This window comes from Callithrix jacchus, chromosome 15 (genome assembly GCF_049354715.1).
Source record: "Callithrix jacchus isolate 240 chromosome 15, calJac240_pri, whole genome shotgun sequence".
In the NCBI taxonomy this organism is placed as follows: domain Eukaryota; kingdom Metazoa; phylum Chordata; class Mammalia; order Primates; family Cebidae; genus Callithrix; species Callithrix jacchus.
The window spans coordinates 22,559,755-22,579,004 of NC_133516.1; the positions used below are offsets into that span (position 1 = coordinate 22,559,755).

Below are 19,250 nucleotides of genomic sequence, written 5' to 3' on the forward strand. Positions count from 1 at the left end.
ATGGATTTAACATGAAGAAACTAGAATCAGGGAGAATAGTTTAGAAAGCTGTTGCAATCATGAAATTCTGAGACGTTGAGAGCCCAGAGTACTAAGGGGTCGCATGTGCACTCTTAGAAATTTAGTTAATACAGAGGGTATGTGTTTTAACCACTTAACCACTACCTCTGGAAAGAAGGAGAATTGTCAAACTTGAACTTTTCCTTCTTCCTCAGCAACACGTTTTAACCTTGAAACTGAGTGGAAGAATAATTATCCTCGCCTGCGGGAACTTGACCGGGTAATATTTGGATACTCATGTATTTTGTATATATCTTAATTTAATGTTGTGCGCTGACTAAATTTATGTTGAGAGAGAAATCTCATAAGCGAAATTACTTTGGTTTTGACTATACCTGCTCATTTATCTCTGTAAGAATACATCTCTAGGAGCAGTTCTCTCTTACAATAATTAAAATTACTTACTATATAATGTTAAAAACAATGAGGGGTTATAAGATGTCAAACAAGTGTTGAAAGTGTTTTCTGAGAAGGTAATAGATATGCTTTATCTGCTTTAAAGGTTTTCTGAATTAGTGTATTCATGTAATTTAGTGGGAATTAAATATTGTTTTTCCTTTATTTAAAAATGCCCACTAGTTACACAACACAGCATTAATTTACGGTTAATATACTGTTGTACTAAATTAGTATGTATTGATGGTTTCACATAACATATAAACAAATGTTATGTGAAAAACTGCATTCAGAATTGAGAAAGCAGGTAGATATTTATGCCAGTTTCTTTGTCCTTATCTGAATAATGGCATTCCTTAAAAAAAAGACACTAGAAGTGCATTTTTGCTAGCCATATGTATTTAAACCCAAATCCAGCCAGCTAGCCTGTCAAAACCTCCTTTTAGTTATCTCTGAAAATCATGACAGGGTAAATTTACTGTCTTATGGAAATCTTTCTTACTTGCATTTATATTGCCTAGAACGAACTATTTGAAAAAGCTAAAAATGAAATCCTTGATGAAGTTATCAGTCTGAGCCAGGTTACACCGAAACATTGGTGAGTATTCGATATTAATCTCTTTTCTAAAAGACTTTACTCTATGAGTTATAATACAATACTAAAACTTAGATTGATAGGTAGTGACTTTTTGTTGCCTTGGCTCGTAGGCAGAAACATAATAGCATTTTTTGGGGCAGTATCTAACTACTGCTGTAGTCTAACCCGTTGAATTTCTGGAAGATAGCTTTCTTCATGTTCTTTTTAAATCTTGATCATCTTTGCCTTTTCTTTATCTTAAGAAATACATAATCATGATTTCTGTAAAATCATTTAGGTTAAAGTTTCATCAAATTGTACTTTAGGTAACTATCAATCTGTCAAAATTGATTTATAAAGGGAGGTTAGTATATAGTTTCAGGTTCTCTGTTCTGAATAAGAACAGATAGTGCTTTCTGTAACAAGTACTTAATATGTTGTAAACAAATCATACTTTGAATTTAATGCTATGAATATTTGAAATTTTAGAAAATAGTAAATGTACCCTTTTGAAAAATTTTCATGTTACTCTTTTCTAAGGAAAACTGTTACCTTCAGTTTATGTTTTATGTAAGTTTGGCCATTCCTAAACTCAGTGGAATGAGACATGGTAAAACAAGCTGTGTATAAATAGCCTTGAAATTTTTGTAGTCATATGTTAATTAACAAATTCCTCATGCATTAATTATCTTTCTAATGAAGGCTGTGATATTTTTAAGAATTTACTATTCTTAGAGCAGAACTATCCTCACTGCCATTCACTATAAATATCTTCTGTACCTCGTGTATTCACTTAGCTAAAAGGTTATCAAAATTGAGCCTGGATAGTAGTATCTGGTCCTTACATTTCAATGCAGCATCACTAGCGTCCCCATCTCAGTGCCCTTTCTTCCTCAGTGGTGAAACCTCTCCTATCTTCAGGTAGTCCAAATTTGCCTGCTTTTAATCTTCATTCCTTCTCCGCTAAAAAGAGATCTGATTTTATCTATTCTTGTTGATTAATCAAATATTGTTATGACACAACTTGTTATGTTTGTTTTTATATCTTAAGACAGTTCCATGGCTTTGTGTCAGTCAGCTTTGAAGTTGCAAAGAGATATATAGATTTATAGATTGACTATAATACTAGTTGCCTTGTTAGATTATATGAGGGTATTTAATTTACATAAAAAGTGATATGTGTGGCCGGGCGCAGTGGCTCATGCCTGTAATCCCAGCACTTTGGGAGGCTGAGGCGGGCAGATCATGAGGTCAGGAGTTTGAGACCAGCCTGGCCAACATGGTATAGCCCCATCTCTACTAAAAATACAAAAATGCCTGGTGTGGTGGCTCATGACTGTAATCCCAGTACTTTGGGAGGCCGAGGTGGGTGGATCACAAGGTCAAGGGATCAAGACCATTCTGGCCAACATGGTGAAATCCTGTCTCTAGCAAAAAATACAAAAATTAGCTGGGTGTGGTGATGCGTGCCTATAGTCCCAGCTACTCAGGAGGCGGTGACAGGAGAATCGCTTGAACCTGGGAGGTGGAGGTTGCAGTGAGCCGAGATGGTGCCACTGTACTCCAGCGTGGAGACAGAGCAAGACACAGTCTCAAAAAAAAAAAAAAAAGTGATATGTAAACTGTAACAGCTAATAATGTGGTTTATGGAAAGGAAATGTGGTCTTTCTATAAATTAATTTTTGGTATCATCAAATGGAAAGGTTGGTTTTGTTTTGACAGAACAACCCTGACATCAAAGTATTTCTCTAATAAAGTGAGTCTTGAAGATAAATGTAATTTATTTACTACAAAGGTAAATGACGAGAATTGTGACGGGACAACAAACGCATACCCACCAGATTATGCATTGAAAAGGCAAGGGTCAGAACTAGGGCATCTGGCTGCTAGAGATTTATTTGTGTAAGCTGCTGGACCATATAATTCTCTGTTTTCATCAGCTTTTCTTTTCAGACTCTAGAGGCTGAAAAAATGTTATGTTAACACAAATATAAATCAGAATTCAGGTCGAAGCCTTAGCTGTTCATACCACATTGAGTGCATTACATCCCAAGTATTTTATTATTTTGACATAGTTGATGTTGTCTTGAAGTTTTTATTGGTATCTTTTTGCTGAATAATGCCTATGTGATATTTTAGGACAGTGCCTAAAATGTTTACAGTTATTTAAGTTGTAAGACAGTTTGATTATCTGGAAACAGTATTTGGTTATCTGGGAACAGTGTTAAAAGCATTTTATGTCCTAACATGACAGTTTGTTATTTATTTGTAGACATTCCACTGTCCTTCAGTTAAGTTTTAGAAAGGTTATTAGGGGTATAGATTTGACATATAATACGTTACAGTACGAAATAGGCTCTCAGCATTTTTATGCTATGCCTGGTTTTTAAGAATCAATCACTGACATTAAGCAGGAAATATCAGTATATTATTAACATTATGTGACCATCAATATAGATATATCTCTTCTAGAAGGATAGCTGACTAGCTTCACAAAAATACTTTTTTTCTAAAAATGCTACTATGGTACATTTTTAGACGTTATCAGACTTCAGAAATCAAAGATTTGCAATATCGTAATTTGAGATTTAAAACGTAAATAATGTTAAGGCAGAGGCAGGAATATGGTAAGGGCCAGGAGATGAGAACAAGAAAGGTGACATAGGTAGCTGTGTCCTATGGCTTTGACATAAATGGGGACAAGAGGCAGGAGACAAAACAGTAAGCAAAATATTAGGTTTATTAGCCATATTCAGAAACTTAGTATATATTCCATAAGCAACAGGGGGAGGGTGGTCACTGAAGAGGATTAGGTCAGATTTGCATTTTAAAAAGGTCTTTGTAGTAGGGAAAATGGAATATAGATGGAGAAAACGGTAAGCAAGGAGACAGTTGGGTGTTGCAATAAATTAGGCAAGAGGTGATAGTGGCTTAAACTTGGGTAGTGGTAGTACAGGTAGAGAAGAGACACTTTTGAGATACTTGAGGGATTACCTGAAAGATAGAATTGACAGGATTTAGTGATTGTATCTGTAGATAATGAAGAGTCTATTAAATAACAAGTATGTTTATATTCAGTAATTACATTGCTAGGAATACGTGTAAATAATAATATATTTAACAAAGATGAACACATAAGACCTTTCACCTTGGATTTTTAAATAAACGTGAAGAATTGGAAAACAACTATGTTTCACATTTGGAATTATATAGTATTTGGTTTATCTATAGAGCAGTAATCTGAAAAACACAGGATATTGTGACATGGAAAACTAAATAAGATGTAGTTTAGGTTTAAAAAAAGGATTTATAAAATCATGTGTAATTGTGAACCACTTGTGTAAATACACCCACACAAATATTTATGTAGACATAATATTTTTTAATAATAAAGCCATAAATAGTGGTTATCTTCTAAAAGGAATTATGGGGTACTTCTGTATTGGTTGAAATTATTATATGGAGTATAATAGTCCTCTACTCTAAAAGAAAACAATTCCAATTTTGAAAGTATTTCATTAAAGTGGAATGTAAGCCAAGTTTCTGTAGGTAAAGAAGGCCACAAAACTATTACCTTTATTATATTGTGTTAATTATATTTTGTGTACTAGTAGAAGTTATCCCTGGTTGATGGCAAAACCTGGAATAGAGAAGACACCTATAATAACATAGAATATAGGCCAGACACCATGGCTCATGCCCGTAATCCCAATACTTTGGGAGGCCCCCATGGGTGGATCACTTGAGCTCAGGAGTTCGAGACCAACCTGGGCAACATGGTGAAAACTCCATCTCTACTAAAAATACAAAAATAAGCCAGGTGTGGTGGCACACACCTGTAATCCCATCTGCTTGAGTGGCCAAAGCAGGAGAATTGCTTGAACCCAGGAGGCGGAGGTTGCAGTGAGCCAAGAAGGCGCCACTGCACTGCAGCCTGGGTGACAGTGAGACGCTGTCTGAAAACAAAAAACAAAACAAAAGCACAGAATATAGACTGGGAAAATCGTTAGATGATAGCAGCAAACAATAAGGTAGCACATGGGATAACTAGATGGAGTGGCTTCACAGTATGAGGGTTTAATATGAACACTGAGGGCCGGACACAGTGGCTCACACCTGTAATCCCGGCACTTTGGGAGGCCGAGGCGGGTGGATCACAAGGTCAAGAGATCGAGACCATCCTGGTCAACATGATGAAACCCTGTCACTGTTAAAAATACAAAAAATTAGCTGGGCATGGTGGCGTGTGCCTGTAATCCCAGCTACTCAGGAGGCTGAGGCAGGAGAATTGCCTGAACCCAGGAGGCGGAGGTTGCAGTGAGCCAAGATCATGCCATTGCACTCCAGCCTGGGTAACAAGAGCGTAACTCCGTTTCAAAAAAATAAAAATGAACACTGAGAACTGATGGTTCAGCAGAGAGACTGTGGGGTGAGGAGGACTTAGCTTCTGCTTTCTAACTCTAAAGTCCATTCAGCTACTGAATAGCTTCCTCTCAGCAGAATTTGAGGACAGAGGGCAATCACTTTCCTAAAGGAAAGGTTTGAGGATAAAAAGAATTGGAAAAGAGAATGAGAGTGTAAAATGATTTGTCAAGGAACGGGGTTTGGAAGCACAACAGAAATTGTTGTGATGGAGGAGAGCAGTGAGAGTCTGGGACAAAGGACAGCAGCTTGGCGATGAAAGGCGGGAGAAGCTGGGCAAGGGGAAGTGATAACAGCTGCCTCTGTTGGCAGAGGCAGTGGCCTCCCTTGAGAAAGTTACCTTTAGTTTCTCAGGATTCGGTAGTCAGGATTTTTAAAAGGGTGTCAGGGATATGGATTCCTGGCCCACAGACTCCAGGGAAAAATAACAGACTGTGTCTCTTGTGAAGCAGGATCAGAAAAAAGCCCTGGAGGTCAGAGGCTGGCTCCAGGTCTTCAGTTCAACTTTCAGTAATCTTCGTGAGATAGTGTTTAAAGTGGTATCTGAAGAGGAGGCCCTGTCAGGCGGCTTTTCTTCATCTTGCTCCTTAAATTCTCCCACTCTCTGTCATTAACCCAGTGACTAAATTTTCTTTGTCCTTTTGGGCCTCAGTTGTATCCTCCTCAGACGATTTTCTTTACTGGTTGTAACTGAAAAGTGACCTGAAAGTTAGCCAGAAGGAACCAGGATCTGCACTCATTGATTCAGTAGACTTAATTTTACGCAAAATGTTTAGTAAGTAGTCCTGAAGCATAGGAGATGTTGACACTCCTCACCGGAGAAGTTCAGCTGGGCTTTTAGACAGCAGGATATTTGTTTCTGCTACCCTGAGTTTTATGGCTACTTCCTAAAGGATTGAGGTTACTCTTAAGAAGGACCCCATGGGCCAGGCACAGTGGCTCATGCCTGTAATCTCAGCACTTTGGGAGACTGAGGTGGGAGGATCATGAGGTCATGGATTCGAGACCATCCTGGCCAACATGGTGAAACCCCGTCTCTACCAAAAATACGAAGAAATTAGCTGGATGTGGTGGTGGGTACCTGTAATCCCAGCTATTCAGGAGGCTGAGACAGGAGAATTGCTTGAACCCAGGAGGAGAAGGCTGCAGTAAGCCAAGATCATACCACTACACTTCAGCCTGGGTAACAGAGCAAGACTCCATCTTGGGGTGAGTGGGGGCAGGCAGGGAGGACCCCATGATAAGCAGAGGTTTTTTTGTTTGTTTTTTGTTTTTATTTGTAGTATTCAATTATGATATATGTTTATGACCCAAATAAGTATTTTCCTGAGATGTCAAATTAAAATAGTTGTATTTCTCTTTTTAGTGACCCATGTTCTTTTAAGATGTCTTTCAAGGCAGAATTTTCAACACAATTATGCATCTTTTACATTGTTACATTAATCATGAATTGTTGAAAGATTTTATCTTAACAGCATTCTATAAAATCTCTGTGCTGTGATCTGATAAGTTGTAATATTTATATCAAGAAGTTTTCAGTCTTGGACTCTCCCATAAACACATGAAATACGTGTTAATACTAGGCAAATAAGTATGTGAAAAGATGCTCAGAATTATTAGTCATTAGAGAAATACAAAATAAAACCAGAATGACCACTGTAGACTTACTAAAATGGCTAAAATTTAAAATGACAGATGATATCAAGTGTTGGCAAGGATGTAGAGGATCTAGAACTCTCATTCTCTGCTAGTGGGCTCAGTTATACTTAAATCATCTTCTTAGGGTCCCAACAGAATATTAAACTAGGAATGTAAAATGAGACTAACATTTCAGGAAAAAGAAGTTAAACATGTAATTACCATGTGATCCAAACATTCACTCTTATTTACCTAAGAGAAAAGAAAGCATGTGTCCATAAGAAAGACTTGTACGTAAATTCTCATAGTAGCTTTATTTGTAATAGCCAAAAACTGGAAACAGCCTAAGTGTCCATCAGTACATAAATGGACAAACAAATTCATGCAACAGAATGCGACACAGAAATAAAAAGAAGGGAAATATTTCTAGGCACAATGGCTCACGCTTACAGTCCCAACACTTTCAGAGACCGAGGCAGGAGGATTGCTTGAGCCCAGATTTCAAGACCAGCCTCAGCAACATAGTGAGACCCCATCTCTACAAATCCAAAAAAAATTAGCCAGGCGTAACAGCGTCCACCTGTAGTCCCAGCTGCTCGGGAGGATAAGGTGGGAAGATGGCTTGAGTCTAAGAAGTTGAGCTGCAGTGAGCCATGATTGTACCACTGCACTCTAGCCTGGACGACTGAGACCCTGTCTCAAGAAAAGAAGTGAAACATTAATACACACAGCTGCATGATGAACCTCAAAATAATTATGCCGAGTGGAAGAAGAAAGACCAAAAAAAAGAGTATATGATCACATTTATATAAAATTCTAGAAAATACAAACTAATCACAGTGACAGAAAGCAGTTCCAGTGGTTACAACTTTTGAGGATGATGGATGCGTTCATTATCTTGACTGCTATGATTTACAGGTATATACACATATCAAAACTTATCAAAACTTGAAATATGTACAGTTTATTGTAAGTTAATGATACTTCAGTCAAGCTGTTTTTAAACACAATATTATATTTAGATTTGGTGTTTTTGATGCCTTTTTATTTCAGGGAGGAAATCCTTCAGCAGTCTTTGTGGGAAAGAGTATCAACTCATGTGATTGAAAACATCTACCTTCCAGCTGCACAGACCATGAATTCAGGAACTTTTAATACCACAGTGGATATCAAGCTTAAACAGTGGACTGATAAGCAACTTCCTAATAAAGCAGTAGAGGTTAGGATATAATTTAATTAAATGGGTAAGAAGCATTATCTGAAGGGAGTAGGAGCTGTGAATTTTAGGTTTTATCCCCATCACAGCCTCTATCTTTCTTTTGGGTCCTTATATCTCATTATTCTTTGTTCTTCATCTCTGTGTTAGGACTAACCTTAATGTTGCTACCAGTTACTATGTTAATAAAAATTTACTAATTGGTATGGTATTGGCTTGAGGGTATTGGTACTTTTTCCAAAGACAATACTTAACAAGCAAATTATGCTTGAATATGAAATTTTTAACATCTGTGGATAGAGATTCCAAAAAGAAAATACTTAATAGATCAAGCATTTCATCTGGGCTCAGTTATACTTAAATCATTTTCTTCAGATCCTGGCAGAAGATTAAACTAGAATTACTTTTTCAAAAAAACTACCTTAAAGAATCTATTTCTGCTACCATGTATCTTGGCTTTATCACTTAATAGCTGTCTGATCCTAGGACTAGTTGCTTAACTTTTCTGTGTGTTGTCTCATCTATAAAATAGTGGCAATAATGCCTACCTCACAGGGTTCTTATAAGGATTAAATAAGTAAATATATGTAAAATACTTTGACAATGCCCAGCCCATGGTAACTGCTCAGGAAATGGACCTGCTGTTATTATGATCATCATCATCTGAATTCAGATGTACATCACTCTCTAAACAGTGATTGTTCAAGCTAAGAGTCAGTGTGTCCTGTGCTTCTATGTGAGGTTGCTCACAAAATTGAAGGCAATATTAAAAGTAATTTTGTTTTTCATACCTATCTTAAAGGCAGTGTTAGTTTCTAATTATTCAGATGTAATTTCACCCCTTTGCTGTCTTGTTCCAGTCTTGACTTCCTTACCTCTGTTCTCAATTTCTTCAAGCCCCTAAGAAAAGTAGCAGCTTCTCTGCCTAAGTTGCACATTGCTGAGCCCTGGCAGTTCTTGACACATTTACCCCTGAAGAAATTAGAGAGCTGCTGCTACCACTTCGCTAGCTCTCATTACTGGCACTCAAATTTTCTCTGGGCCCTGTCCCAGGGTAGGATATTTTCACATCCTAAGGTTCAAGCAGTGGAAGTGGTTATAAAAGCATCAATTATGCTGTCTCCTGCTGCTTTCTGCCCCTCAGCAGTAGGTGTCATGGAAAGAATGTGAATCTGGTGAAGGTCAGGAAACTTGGATCTTAATACTTGCCCCACCACTCACTCTGTATTTTTGAGCAATCACTTTTTTTTAAGTTTGAAATGAGAGGGCTAAATATAAAATGCAGTATTAAAAAGCACACTTAGTTTTAAGTAGATTTTGTTATTCATTATTTTTGATACTGTGCTCTTTCACTGTTCAGATCATTAGGAGTTACCTGAAATACAAAGCTGAATACTCTTCAGCTATGTTTGAAAGTGTTGGTGTATTGCTTCATATCTTTGCTTAAAGAGAAAGATACGAAGATGACTGAATCATTAAGAAATTTTACTTTTTGCAATGTGAAAGAGGCAGGCAAACTCATGTCTTAGAGGCTGAAATATATAAGTGAACTAAATTGGGTGGCAGGCTTAGAATACATACCTTATCTTGAAGAGACAGCCCTGTAGGCTACAGTAGGTGGTGTCATGTAGGAATATAGATATACCCTTCTCAGATAGTGCTAGAGAAGCTGTAAATGCAGACTTTTCTATGAAATCTCTCCATTTTTAAATAGTGGCAAGCAGTTTTAAAAATGTGAACCACTATGCATGTCTAGCAAAACATATCAGGAAGCCATATCTGTCCACCAGTAACCCATGTGAGACCTCTACATCATAGTTTATATTTGCCTATATTTTTTTAATGTCATTTCATGTATATTTTCTGATAAGGTGATTTATTTATCACATCTGTTTGGCTTGAGCTCGTATTATTTTTCATGTTAAATATTAAATAAAGTTATGACAGCTTTTTCCTTTCAAATCATTCTAGGTTGCTTGGGAGACCCTACAAGAAGAATTTTCCCGCTTCATGACAGAACCCAAAGGGAAAGAGCATGATGACATATTTGATAAACTTAAAGAGGCCGTTAAGGAAGAAAGTATTAAACGACACAAATGGAATGACTTTGCGGAGGACAGCTTAGTATGTTGTTTGTATACTGGGGTATAACGTCTCAAATTGATACTTTTTCATAGGAGACTTTTTATATGGATATTTAAATTACATTCTGAATTAAAAATAATGAAGTAAAGAAACAGATTTATGATCTGTAATCTGCCCTTCTAAAAATCACCTGTTGTTGTTTCTTTCTTGACTATCATTTCAGAAAAAAGTAAAACTTTGCAGCAAATAGACTCTGATGAACTTTTACAAATTGTCATCTATTAACCATTTTATGGGCCTGTCTGTAGATAGCTCTTTCTAATTTTACTCTCTGTGGGAATGAAAGGAACTAAATGCCTTGGTGCATTGGTTTTCAGTGGACTTATAAAATGTTAGACTCCTAAAATCACAACACTTCCTACCATGTATTAAATGCTCACTATGTGCCAGGAACTCTGCTAAGTATTTTGCAATCATTATTTGATTTAATTCTTAAATAGTGCTGTTATTGTCATTGTCAGAGCTGGGATTCAAGCCCCAATCTAATGGCAAAGCCTGGTTCATGATCCCCACCACCTATAAATCTTTCATTATGTAGAACACTCTCACTACCAAAATCAAATCTAATAAGTGCCTCCTCTGCTCAGAGAGTTACTAGAGGTGTTGTTGAATTACAGGATTGAATGATTTTCCAGGAAAATGCAGATCTGGTCATGATTAGCTCGTTGTAGTTATAATTTTGTTCTAAAGAAATGTTCGTCTTCATGTTAGAAAACTGAATTTATTTTTGTTAAATGCCTGATTAAGACTGGCGTACTGAGAAAATTATTTTATTTTTATTTATTCATCCAAAAATCATAAAATTCGGAAGCCTATTTTCAATTGTAATAAATAACTTTTATGATTTTATAGACCTTTTAAGTGTCTACCTTCTTACTCTTTACGTTGCTGTTAACACTGGGAATAATGGTTATTAATTTTTTTCTCCTCATTTTTAAAAAGGCTAACATACAGGTCATATGGCAAAAAGGAGAGATGAGCATGATCTGAATTATTAAGCTCTGAATTTTAAGTTTCTGGATATTGCAGTTCATGTAGTTAAATATATAATATTTTGTATAATGTAAATGTGTAATATTCCCCTCCCACCCCGTACAGTTAGCTTGTTTAATTTGGGCCAGGAGAGAATCTCCACTGTTTATTTTTTAGATAGCAAGCTAACAAATAAGCGGGCAAGTAAAAGGAGTTTGTGCATTTTTATGGGAAGGATATATTTTTATGCAGCTTTATATACGTAGTTATTTTTCCATATTTACTAAGCTGTTAGTTTGAATAAATGACTAAAATGATGAGATGTAAAACAACCTAGCCTTTTCTTTTCTTGTTATTTTCAGAGGGTAATCCAACACAATGCTTTGGAAGACCGATCCATATCTGATAAACAGCAGTGGGATGCAGCTATTTATTTTATGGAAGAGGCTCTGCAGGCTCGTCTCAAGGATAGTAAGTAGAGACATGGCTTATTGAGTTCTGAGTTCACAGTGGTAAAGGAGTCATCAAACTTCAATGAGCATTTGCAAAAATATATTTAACATTTCAAAGTCTATTAATACTGTAGCTGAATATTATTTCTGGAATTTTTTTAGTCAATGGCTTTGTAGCTACTAAAACAAATGAATAAAATGGATGCATGGTGCTTCTATGTACTCATATTCTATAAAGCTATAATGCAGAATATTATAGTGTGTTTGCTACTATACTTACAGGAATTTTATAAGCAATTATACTTTTATCATAAACACATCTTACACATCTACTGTATCAGTCATGTGGGGTTTTTTTTCTTTATTTCAACTGCCTTCATATTGATAGTAGCACTTTGAAATAGTTAAGAAGCAAGACCATTATTATTTATAATTTATGTACTTGGTAATTGATAACATCCTTGATAAATGAATTATTATTTTTTTTTCCTAGCTGAAAGTGCAATTGAAAACATGGTAGGTCCAGACTGGAAAAAGAGGTGGTTATACTGGAAGAATCGGACCCAAGAACAGGTAAAAATAAACAAATCTCTGGTCTTATGACGATATAATTTTGTTCATTTTACTTCAGGCATTAAAATATAACCTTTTTGTGGCTCTAGACTAATCTCAAGAATTTTAAATGTTCTATATCATCCTTTCTAAAATATAATGAATCTTAAGAATCAACTACATAAGAAAGTGTTTTTTTTAAGTGAAGTAGCCATGTTGTTAAAAGGCAAGAGGTGAAACATGCCCCTTTTATGCTTTGTTCATTTCAGTTACCTGTTGAGGTAAAAAGGAAGACTAAAGTTATGAACAGGCCAGGCATGGTGGCTCATTCCTGTAATCACAACCCTTTGGGAGGCCAAGTTGGAGGAATCACTTGAATTTAGGAGTTCGAGACCAGCCTGGGCAGCATAGCAAGACCTCCTCTTTATTAAAAGTTGAAAAAAAATTAGCCAGGTGTGGTGGTACATACCTGTTATCCCAGCTGCTAATGAAGCTGAGGTGGGAAAGATGGTTTGAGCCTGGGAGATCGAAGCTGTAGGGAAAAAAGCCGTGAATAGAAAAACTGATAAGGTTTTCAGAGGATGTACAATGAATATGATTAGGGAGAAAAAAGATACAGTGATTTTTTTTTTGCCTTATTATATTATCTATATCTATCATTAAAGTCCCCACCCCTCACTTCCACCCCTTTTCATTTATTTCTTATTCTTATAGCTTCTTTTCCTATTTAGCATTCAGTCTTATGCCACTGTCTCATTCCTTGTCCACTCCTTTTAAATGAAAGAATCTAAAGAGAATATAGAATCTTAACTATATAAATTAATGAAATAAAGAAGATGAAAAAGATTTAGCATCCAATTCATTTTCTTTTCTTGCTTGCTTTATTTTTTGGATTCATTTAGAGAAAGGAGATCAAGAAATAGAAAAATAGAGGAGACAGAGAATAAAAATTGAACAAATGAGTTGTCGCTATTTCTTTATTTTATATTTTCATTTTTAATACAGAGTTAATTATATTATCTCTATCCTATTTTTTCCTAGTTTTCCACATTTCTTGTTTTATAAATTCTATCAGATGTGAGTCTCAACTTGCCTCAAAATAATGAAGAGACAGTCTTCTTTTTCTCTCTGTTTTTTTTTATCATTACTATTTTTGGGTAATAACTTTTGTGAAAAGTGAGCCATGAAGAGAAGCTGAGGAAGTGGACAGTTAGTGATTGGGTCATGCTGTGTTCAGGGAGAATCGGTTATCTCTGCTCTACAGATGGGCTGAGAGAAGAAGGTCTGTCAAAAAAGATTTCTAGGGGATCCATCCCAGGTTCCTGACTTTGATAGAGGAAGATGCATTGATTAGAAAGAGCTGCCGTAAGGGAGATAAACTGCAAAAGAAAAATGGTGTCTGGCTTTCAAGACTTAGTGAAATTAGGCCTAAAGTCTCTAGAACAATCAATGATGGCAGAACTTGCCTCAGCAACTGACTGGTGGTAAATATGCTTTGGCCAAACACTCTCTGAAAGAAATGATTTCTGCTCCTAAGTTATTTTCGTCGGGAACTTAAACCCATAGGGGAATCCCTTCAAGAGAAGCGAAGGAATTTGCTTTAAAGTCAGTGCAAAGGGTCTGTAATCCTAGAAGAGAAATCTGGAAAGCTTTTAGAGAAGAGCCTTCTCCTGACAGGATTTCAGGGCAGCACGTGTGAGACCCAGGTTGACCATAGAACAAAGGCCATAAGTTGGAATATAGAAGGGAGGGGCATCCAAGTCACCTGGCGAAGTATTTATATATATTGTTTTGTTTATTCCTTCAAAAGCAAGCCTCATGTCAGGCTCACGGAATCAAGCTCTCTTTCTGTATTCTTTCTATCCCACCCACTCCCAGTTGGAAACAAGTGTTTTCAACCTCATTATTGGAGGTTACAATGAGACATAGATTCTAGAAGAGGTTGAGAATATCCCTGAGTCTCACATTGTAAGTTTATAAAGCTGAATGACAGAATTTGGCAGTAAAAGAAACTTAAAGATGAGAAATCCATGCTCTGAAAATTATTTTGTGCTTTTGTTTTTTTTTTTTCATTCATTTTCTAGGAAAAGTCATTCCTTTGAAATATTCTTGCCTTGTTTGAGCCAAAGTAATGGAAATTTTTGTCAGAACAGATCCAAGAGTAGCTCTCCTTCTAAGGGCCAAGTGTGGTAACAGTCAAGCGGTGATGGGTAGAAAGATGGAAGAAAAACAGGGCAGGGGCTGGGCATGGTGGCTTAAACCTGTAATCGGCCCTTCTTGGGAGGCCAAGGCGATTGGATCGTGAGGTCAGGAGTTTGAGACTAGCCTGGCTTACATAGTGAAACCCTGTCTACTAAAACTACAAAAAATTAGCCAGGTGTGGTAGCGGGCACCTGTAAATCCCAGGTACTTGAGACACTGAGACAGGAGAATCACTTGAACGTGGGAGGCAGAGGTTGCAGTGAACCAAGATCATGTTATTGCACTCCAGCCCAGGCCACAGTGAGAGACTGTCTCAAAAAAAAAAAAAAAAAAAAAAAACGCAAACAAGGCAGGATGAGTTTGGGAACACCATTACCAGTGATTTCCTTTCTATCTCAGAGTAAATAGTATATGTTTAAGCAAACAGTGAACTTTCTCTTTATCAAATGCGATTTTTTCTAAAGTGTTATATTTTCAGAGTATTAATTTAGTCCATTTACAGGTTAATTATTTGCATTTATGTGTTATTCTTGTGTAAATACTCAGATTTCATAGCTGTGGTAGAGTTTGGGGCAAAAGAAAACCACTCAGTTTCATAGCTGTGGTAGAGTCTGCTGTCCTAGTAATTTATTTAGGGTAATGATTGAATTTGAAGCTAATTTCTTTTATCATATAGTTTTGGGTGAAGGTTTGAAAAATGACAAGGTTAATGTAACACAGTGTAAGAATCTCATTATCAAACTTATAACTAGTATATGTATGTTTTCCTCCTTTGGTAAAAAGATTAGGAACAATTACAGAGAAGAGACTGGAAGTCAATTTCAGAATGATAGGCACCTCACAGGAGCAGTCTGAAGTACAATTTTTTAATGAAAAACTTTTTTAAAACCAAACCATGCATTTTATACTACCGGAAAAGAAACATATCAACAGGTTCAAGTCCTTACAGTAATCTCATTCTTAACTATAGTTCTTAGATACGAGGCATTTTAGAACATCAGCTTTTCCCATGTATTCAGGGTGCTTTTTCCTAGATTCAAATTATACCCTATGGTCAAGAAAAAGAAAACACATAGTAGGAATCCTGGTGCTGTAACTTCCACAGTAAAACATTTCAGCAAACATAAACACATAACAAGTAGGGCTAATCTCCCTGGGATTTTCCCCTCTCATAAGGCAAGTTCTTCTGCATTGATAGGCCAGTTCCCATATTCATAAGCCAGAATGCTGTGTTCTTTCTTGTTTGTTGTGACTTGTGTTCTCTTTTTTGCAACAGTAATATATTTATTACAATTGAGACTATTTTTACAAGTGCCAGATTATAAGCCATCTAAACATAGTCCGCTTTTAAACATTTTAAAGTGTGTTCACAATGAAACCAAGAATGAATTGGAGAAGATGTTGAAATGTAATGAGGAGCATCCAGCTTATCTTGCAAGTGATGAAATAACCACAGTCCGGAAGAACCTTGAATCCCGAGGAGTAGAAGTAGATCCAAGCTTGGTAATAAATACTGCTGAAAAGCAGGAATCTGCTTCCTTAATGTTTGTTTCTTGCAGTAAATGTTACTATATGTGTTACTTAGATATTTAAGTCCTTAATTTAACTTCTGTTGTCTGTACATTTGCTGACAAGAAAAGCTTAATCATTTTGATGGTGTGAAGAGAAGGAATTTTATTTTCAGTACTGTTTTTTTAAGGGTAATGCTTGAATTTGTAAATGGGGAAATTTCAGTGTCAACAGTTAGTTCTTGCAGAAAGGGATGAAACTGACCCAGACCTCTGCCTCACATCACACTGTTTCAGATGGCAAAATAGAATTTCTGTTTAAATATGGCATATGCATGTGTTTTTGTGTGTGGTTTACAATCAAATGTAACTCAATTGGATGTGAGTGGATTCAGAAAAAATAAAAATATTGTTTTAATTAAATTGGATGAGACCATTGAGTTCTGTCTCTATTTTCCTTATTCATAAGTGTAAGAATAAAAATAGCCTACACTATAGGCTACTTTTTGCTTATCTACATGATGCATTTTTTTTTTTTTTTTTTTTTTTTTTTTTTTGAGACAGTCTCACTCTGTTGCCCAGGCTAGAGTGCAGTGATACAATCTCAGCTCATTGCAACCTCCAGCTCCCGGGTTCAAGTGCTTCTCCTGCCTCAGCCTTCCGAGTAGCAGGGATTACAGGCATGCACCGGTACGCCTGGCTAATTTTTGTATTTTTAGTAGAGATGAGGTTTCACCATGTTGGCCAGGATGGTCTCGAACTTCTGACCTCCGGTGATTCACCCACCTCAGCCTCCCAGAGTGCTGGGATTACAGGCATGAGCATGATGCTTTTTGGAGGACAAATTTTAAAAAATACTTTTGGGCCCACGTTTTTTAAAAACTTTCTCTACTACTTAGTTAAAATGTAAAGAATTCAAAAGCTCATTTTAATATTAGCTTAAGTGAAAACAATTAGAAAAATAAGTCTAGGAAAGCCACACAAATTATTTTAAAGATTGTATGCTATTTATGTGTCTGCACTTGAGGAATGAGTAATACTTCTTTTAAATTCCACCAGAGGTCAGAACAAGTAAAACAATCAAAATAAAACTGGTAGAACTTAAAGCAGTTATACAGCTTACATTATTTATAAATTGAAAATGAGATTAAAACTAATGATTACATGAGATATTTTAGTTGAATATAGATTCAATTTTTATTCTTGATGATCCCAGCTCTCATTAACAGTAAGTTATATTCAGTTTGACACTTTAGATGTTATGTGGTACTTTGGTTAATATGTAGGAGGGATTTTCTCCTCAGGTTGGTAAAGAAGAGATGTTACGTGATTTTTTTTTTTTTTTCCCGCTCATGTCTTAGGCAATGGATTGGCTGTATGTCTTAATTAGTTTCTATGACCAAGAAAACCTCCAGTTTTTTGAGTGACATTTTGTTCAGTGCACTTTACAAAACTATAAAATAAATAGCAAAGTACCACGAGAAGAATATCGCTTGAACTAGATGTCAGGATGTGTGAATTCTAGTGTAATTCCATTATGTTCCCTAATAATAAGTCCTTTAATCATTGATACAACTTTTCTGACCTTACTTTCCTTATCTGTCAAATGGTGTTGATGGTTGTTCTAACATCATTGTTTTGCTCAAAAAAGGACAGTGGGTATTAAAGAATACTTAGCACTCAGACTGTCTAGTAATAAAGTAGAAGGGATCACATTGGTGTGGTAACTGAAATTTGATAATCAGGAAGGAAATGTTGAGTTGGACATGATCTGTGACCATCTTCTTAAGTCCTACCTCTATTTTGAGATAAGGCTTTCAACCTCCTTTTGCACTGGTTTCCTCACCTCTAACTAGGGGAAGATAATACCTACCCTATCTACTCCACAAGATGATTATTTGATAATAATAACAGCATGTGTTTAAATCTTTGCTAATTTTTACATAAACTGGTAATGGGTCAGAGTAGTAATAAATCTAAGCTTTGTCTTCAAAAAAGTAAATGAATAAAAAATTTGAATAACTATGTAAAGAATAACCTTGACTTTGCTTTTAATTAACTTTTTTTGGTAAATAATTTTTTTTTGTTTTTACAACTTCTCAGAGTCTGGTTGATCACCGAAGAGTACACAGTAACTCTGGTTTTGTTTTCTTTTCTCATTTTAGATTAAAGATACTTGGCATCAAGTTTATAGAAGACATTTTTTAAAAACAGCTCTAAACCATTGTAACCTTTGTCGAAGAGGTTTTTATTACTACCAAAGGCATTTTGTAGATTCTGAGGTAAGGTTTCCAAAAACAAGAGAGAAATATTTTTAAGCAATAGTTGTTAAAATATGTTTAGAAGTAAACTTTAGCTTAAGCATTAAGTCCTTTGATCATCTGGGGAAAGGTATGTATAATTTATAAAGAATAATCTAACTTATCTTTTCAAAGATATTTGCCACTTCATTAGTAACGACATCTTACATGTGTATTATCCCCGATGCTCACAAGAAGGTGTGGATATAAATAGTAAAAGAAAAAAATAATAAAGTGACAGGAAAGAGTGCCTTATAATTCCCTGACCTATAAGAATCTTAGTTAACATTTTTATGTATTTCTATTCAACTTTTTCTATACACAGGGAGAGAAAGAGGGAAGGAGAGAGGAGAGAGAGAGCGAGTGTGTGTGTGTGTGTGTGTAACATAACCATCCATTTGCATAATGCAGATCATACTGCAAAACAATTTTTATCGTTTTTCTCAGGTGTCATAATTACTTCTTCACATCACTAAATCTTGTTTTAAATAATCATAAAGTTCTTGGATTAGAATGTTTCATAATTTAAAGGAACCCCTAGGTGGCAGCAGGCTGATAGATTTTGAGCATTTTCTTACAAGCAAAAATGCTTTTAAATATCCTTTTGAAAAAGCTCAGTTAATCATCAGTCTTATTTGAGACCTCTAACATGCTATTCTTTTGTTTTCAGTAAATGAAAGTAAATTTGTATATAAGTGCAACTATGTAAAAGTGGCAAATTTTTGAATAATTTTGATCATTGTGGGAACTTTTCTATTAGAAACTTTTATAGAAAGAAGAAACTTCCTTCTATAGAATAAGCTTCTTTTT

General features: G+C 35.8%; 1 protein-coding gene across 4 annotated transcripts in view; it reads left to right on the forward strand.

The window, feature by feature from the left end:
* Positions 1–19,250, forward strand: part of OPA1 (OPA1 mitochondrial dynamin like GTPase) — a 100,711-nt gene that overhangs the window by 50,232 nt on the left and 31,229 nt on the right. For all 4 annotated transcript variants that reach the window (XM_035274847.3, XM_035274849.3, XM_035274848.3 and 1 more), the window contains 8 exons: positions 216–280; positions 978–1,054; positions 8,147–8,312; positions 10,281–10,433; positions 11,789–11,897; positions 12,372–12,451; positions 15,995–16,135; positions 18,306–18,422. In XM_035274847.3, coding sequence (XP_035130738.1) covers positions 216–280; positions 978–1,054; positions 8,147–8,312; positions 10,281–10,433; positions 11,789–11,897; positions 12,372–12,451; positions 15,995–16,135; positions 18,306–18,422 — 908 coding nt within the window. The remainder of the gene's footprint in view (positions 1–215; positions 281–977; positions 1,055–8,146; positions 8,313–10,280; positions 10,434–11,788; positions 11,898–12,371; positions 12,452–15,994; positions 16,136–18,305; positions 18,423–19,250) is intronic.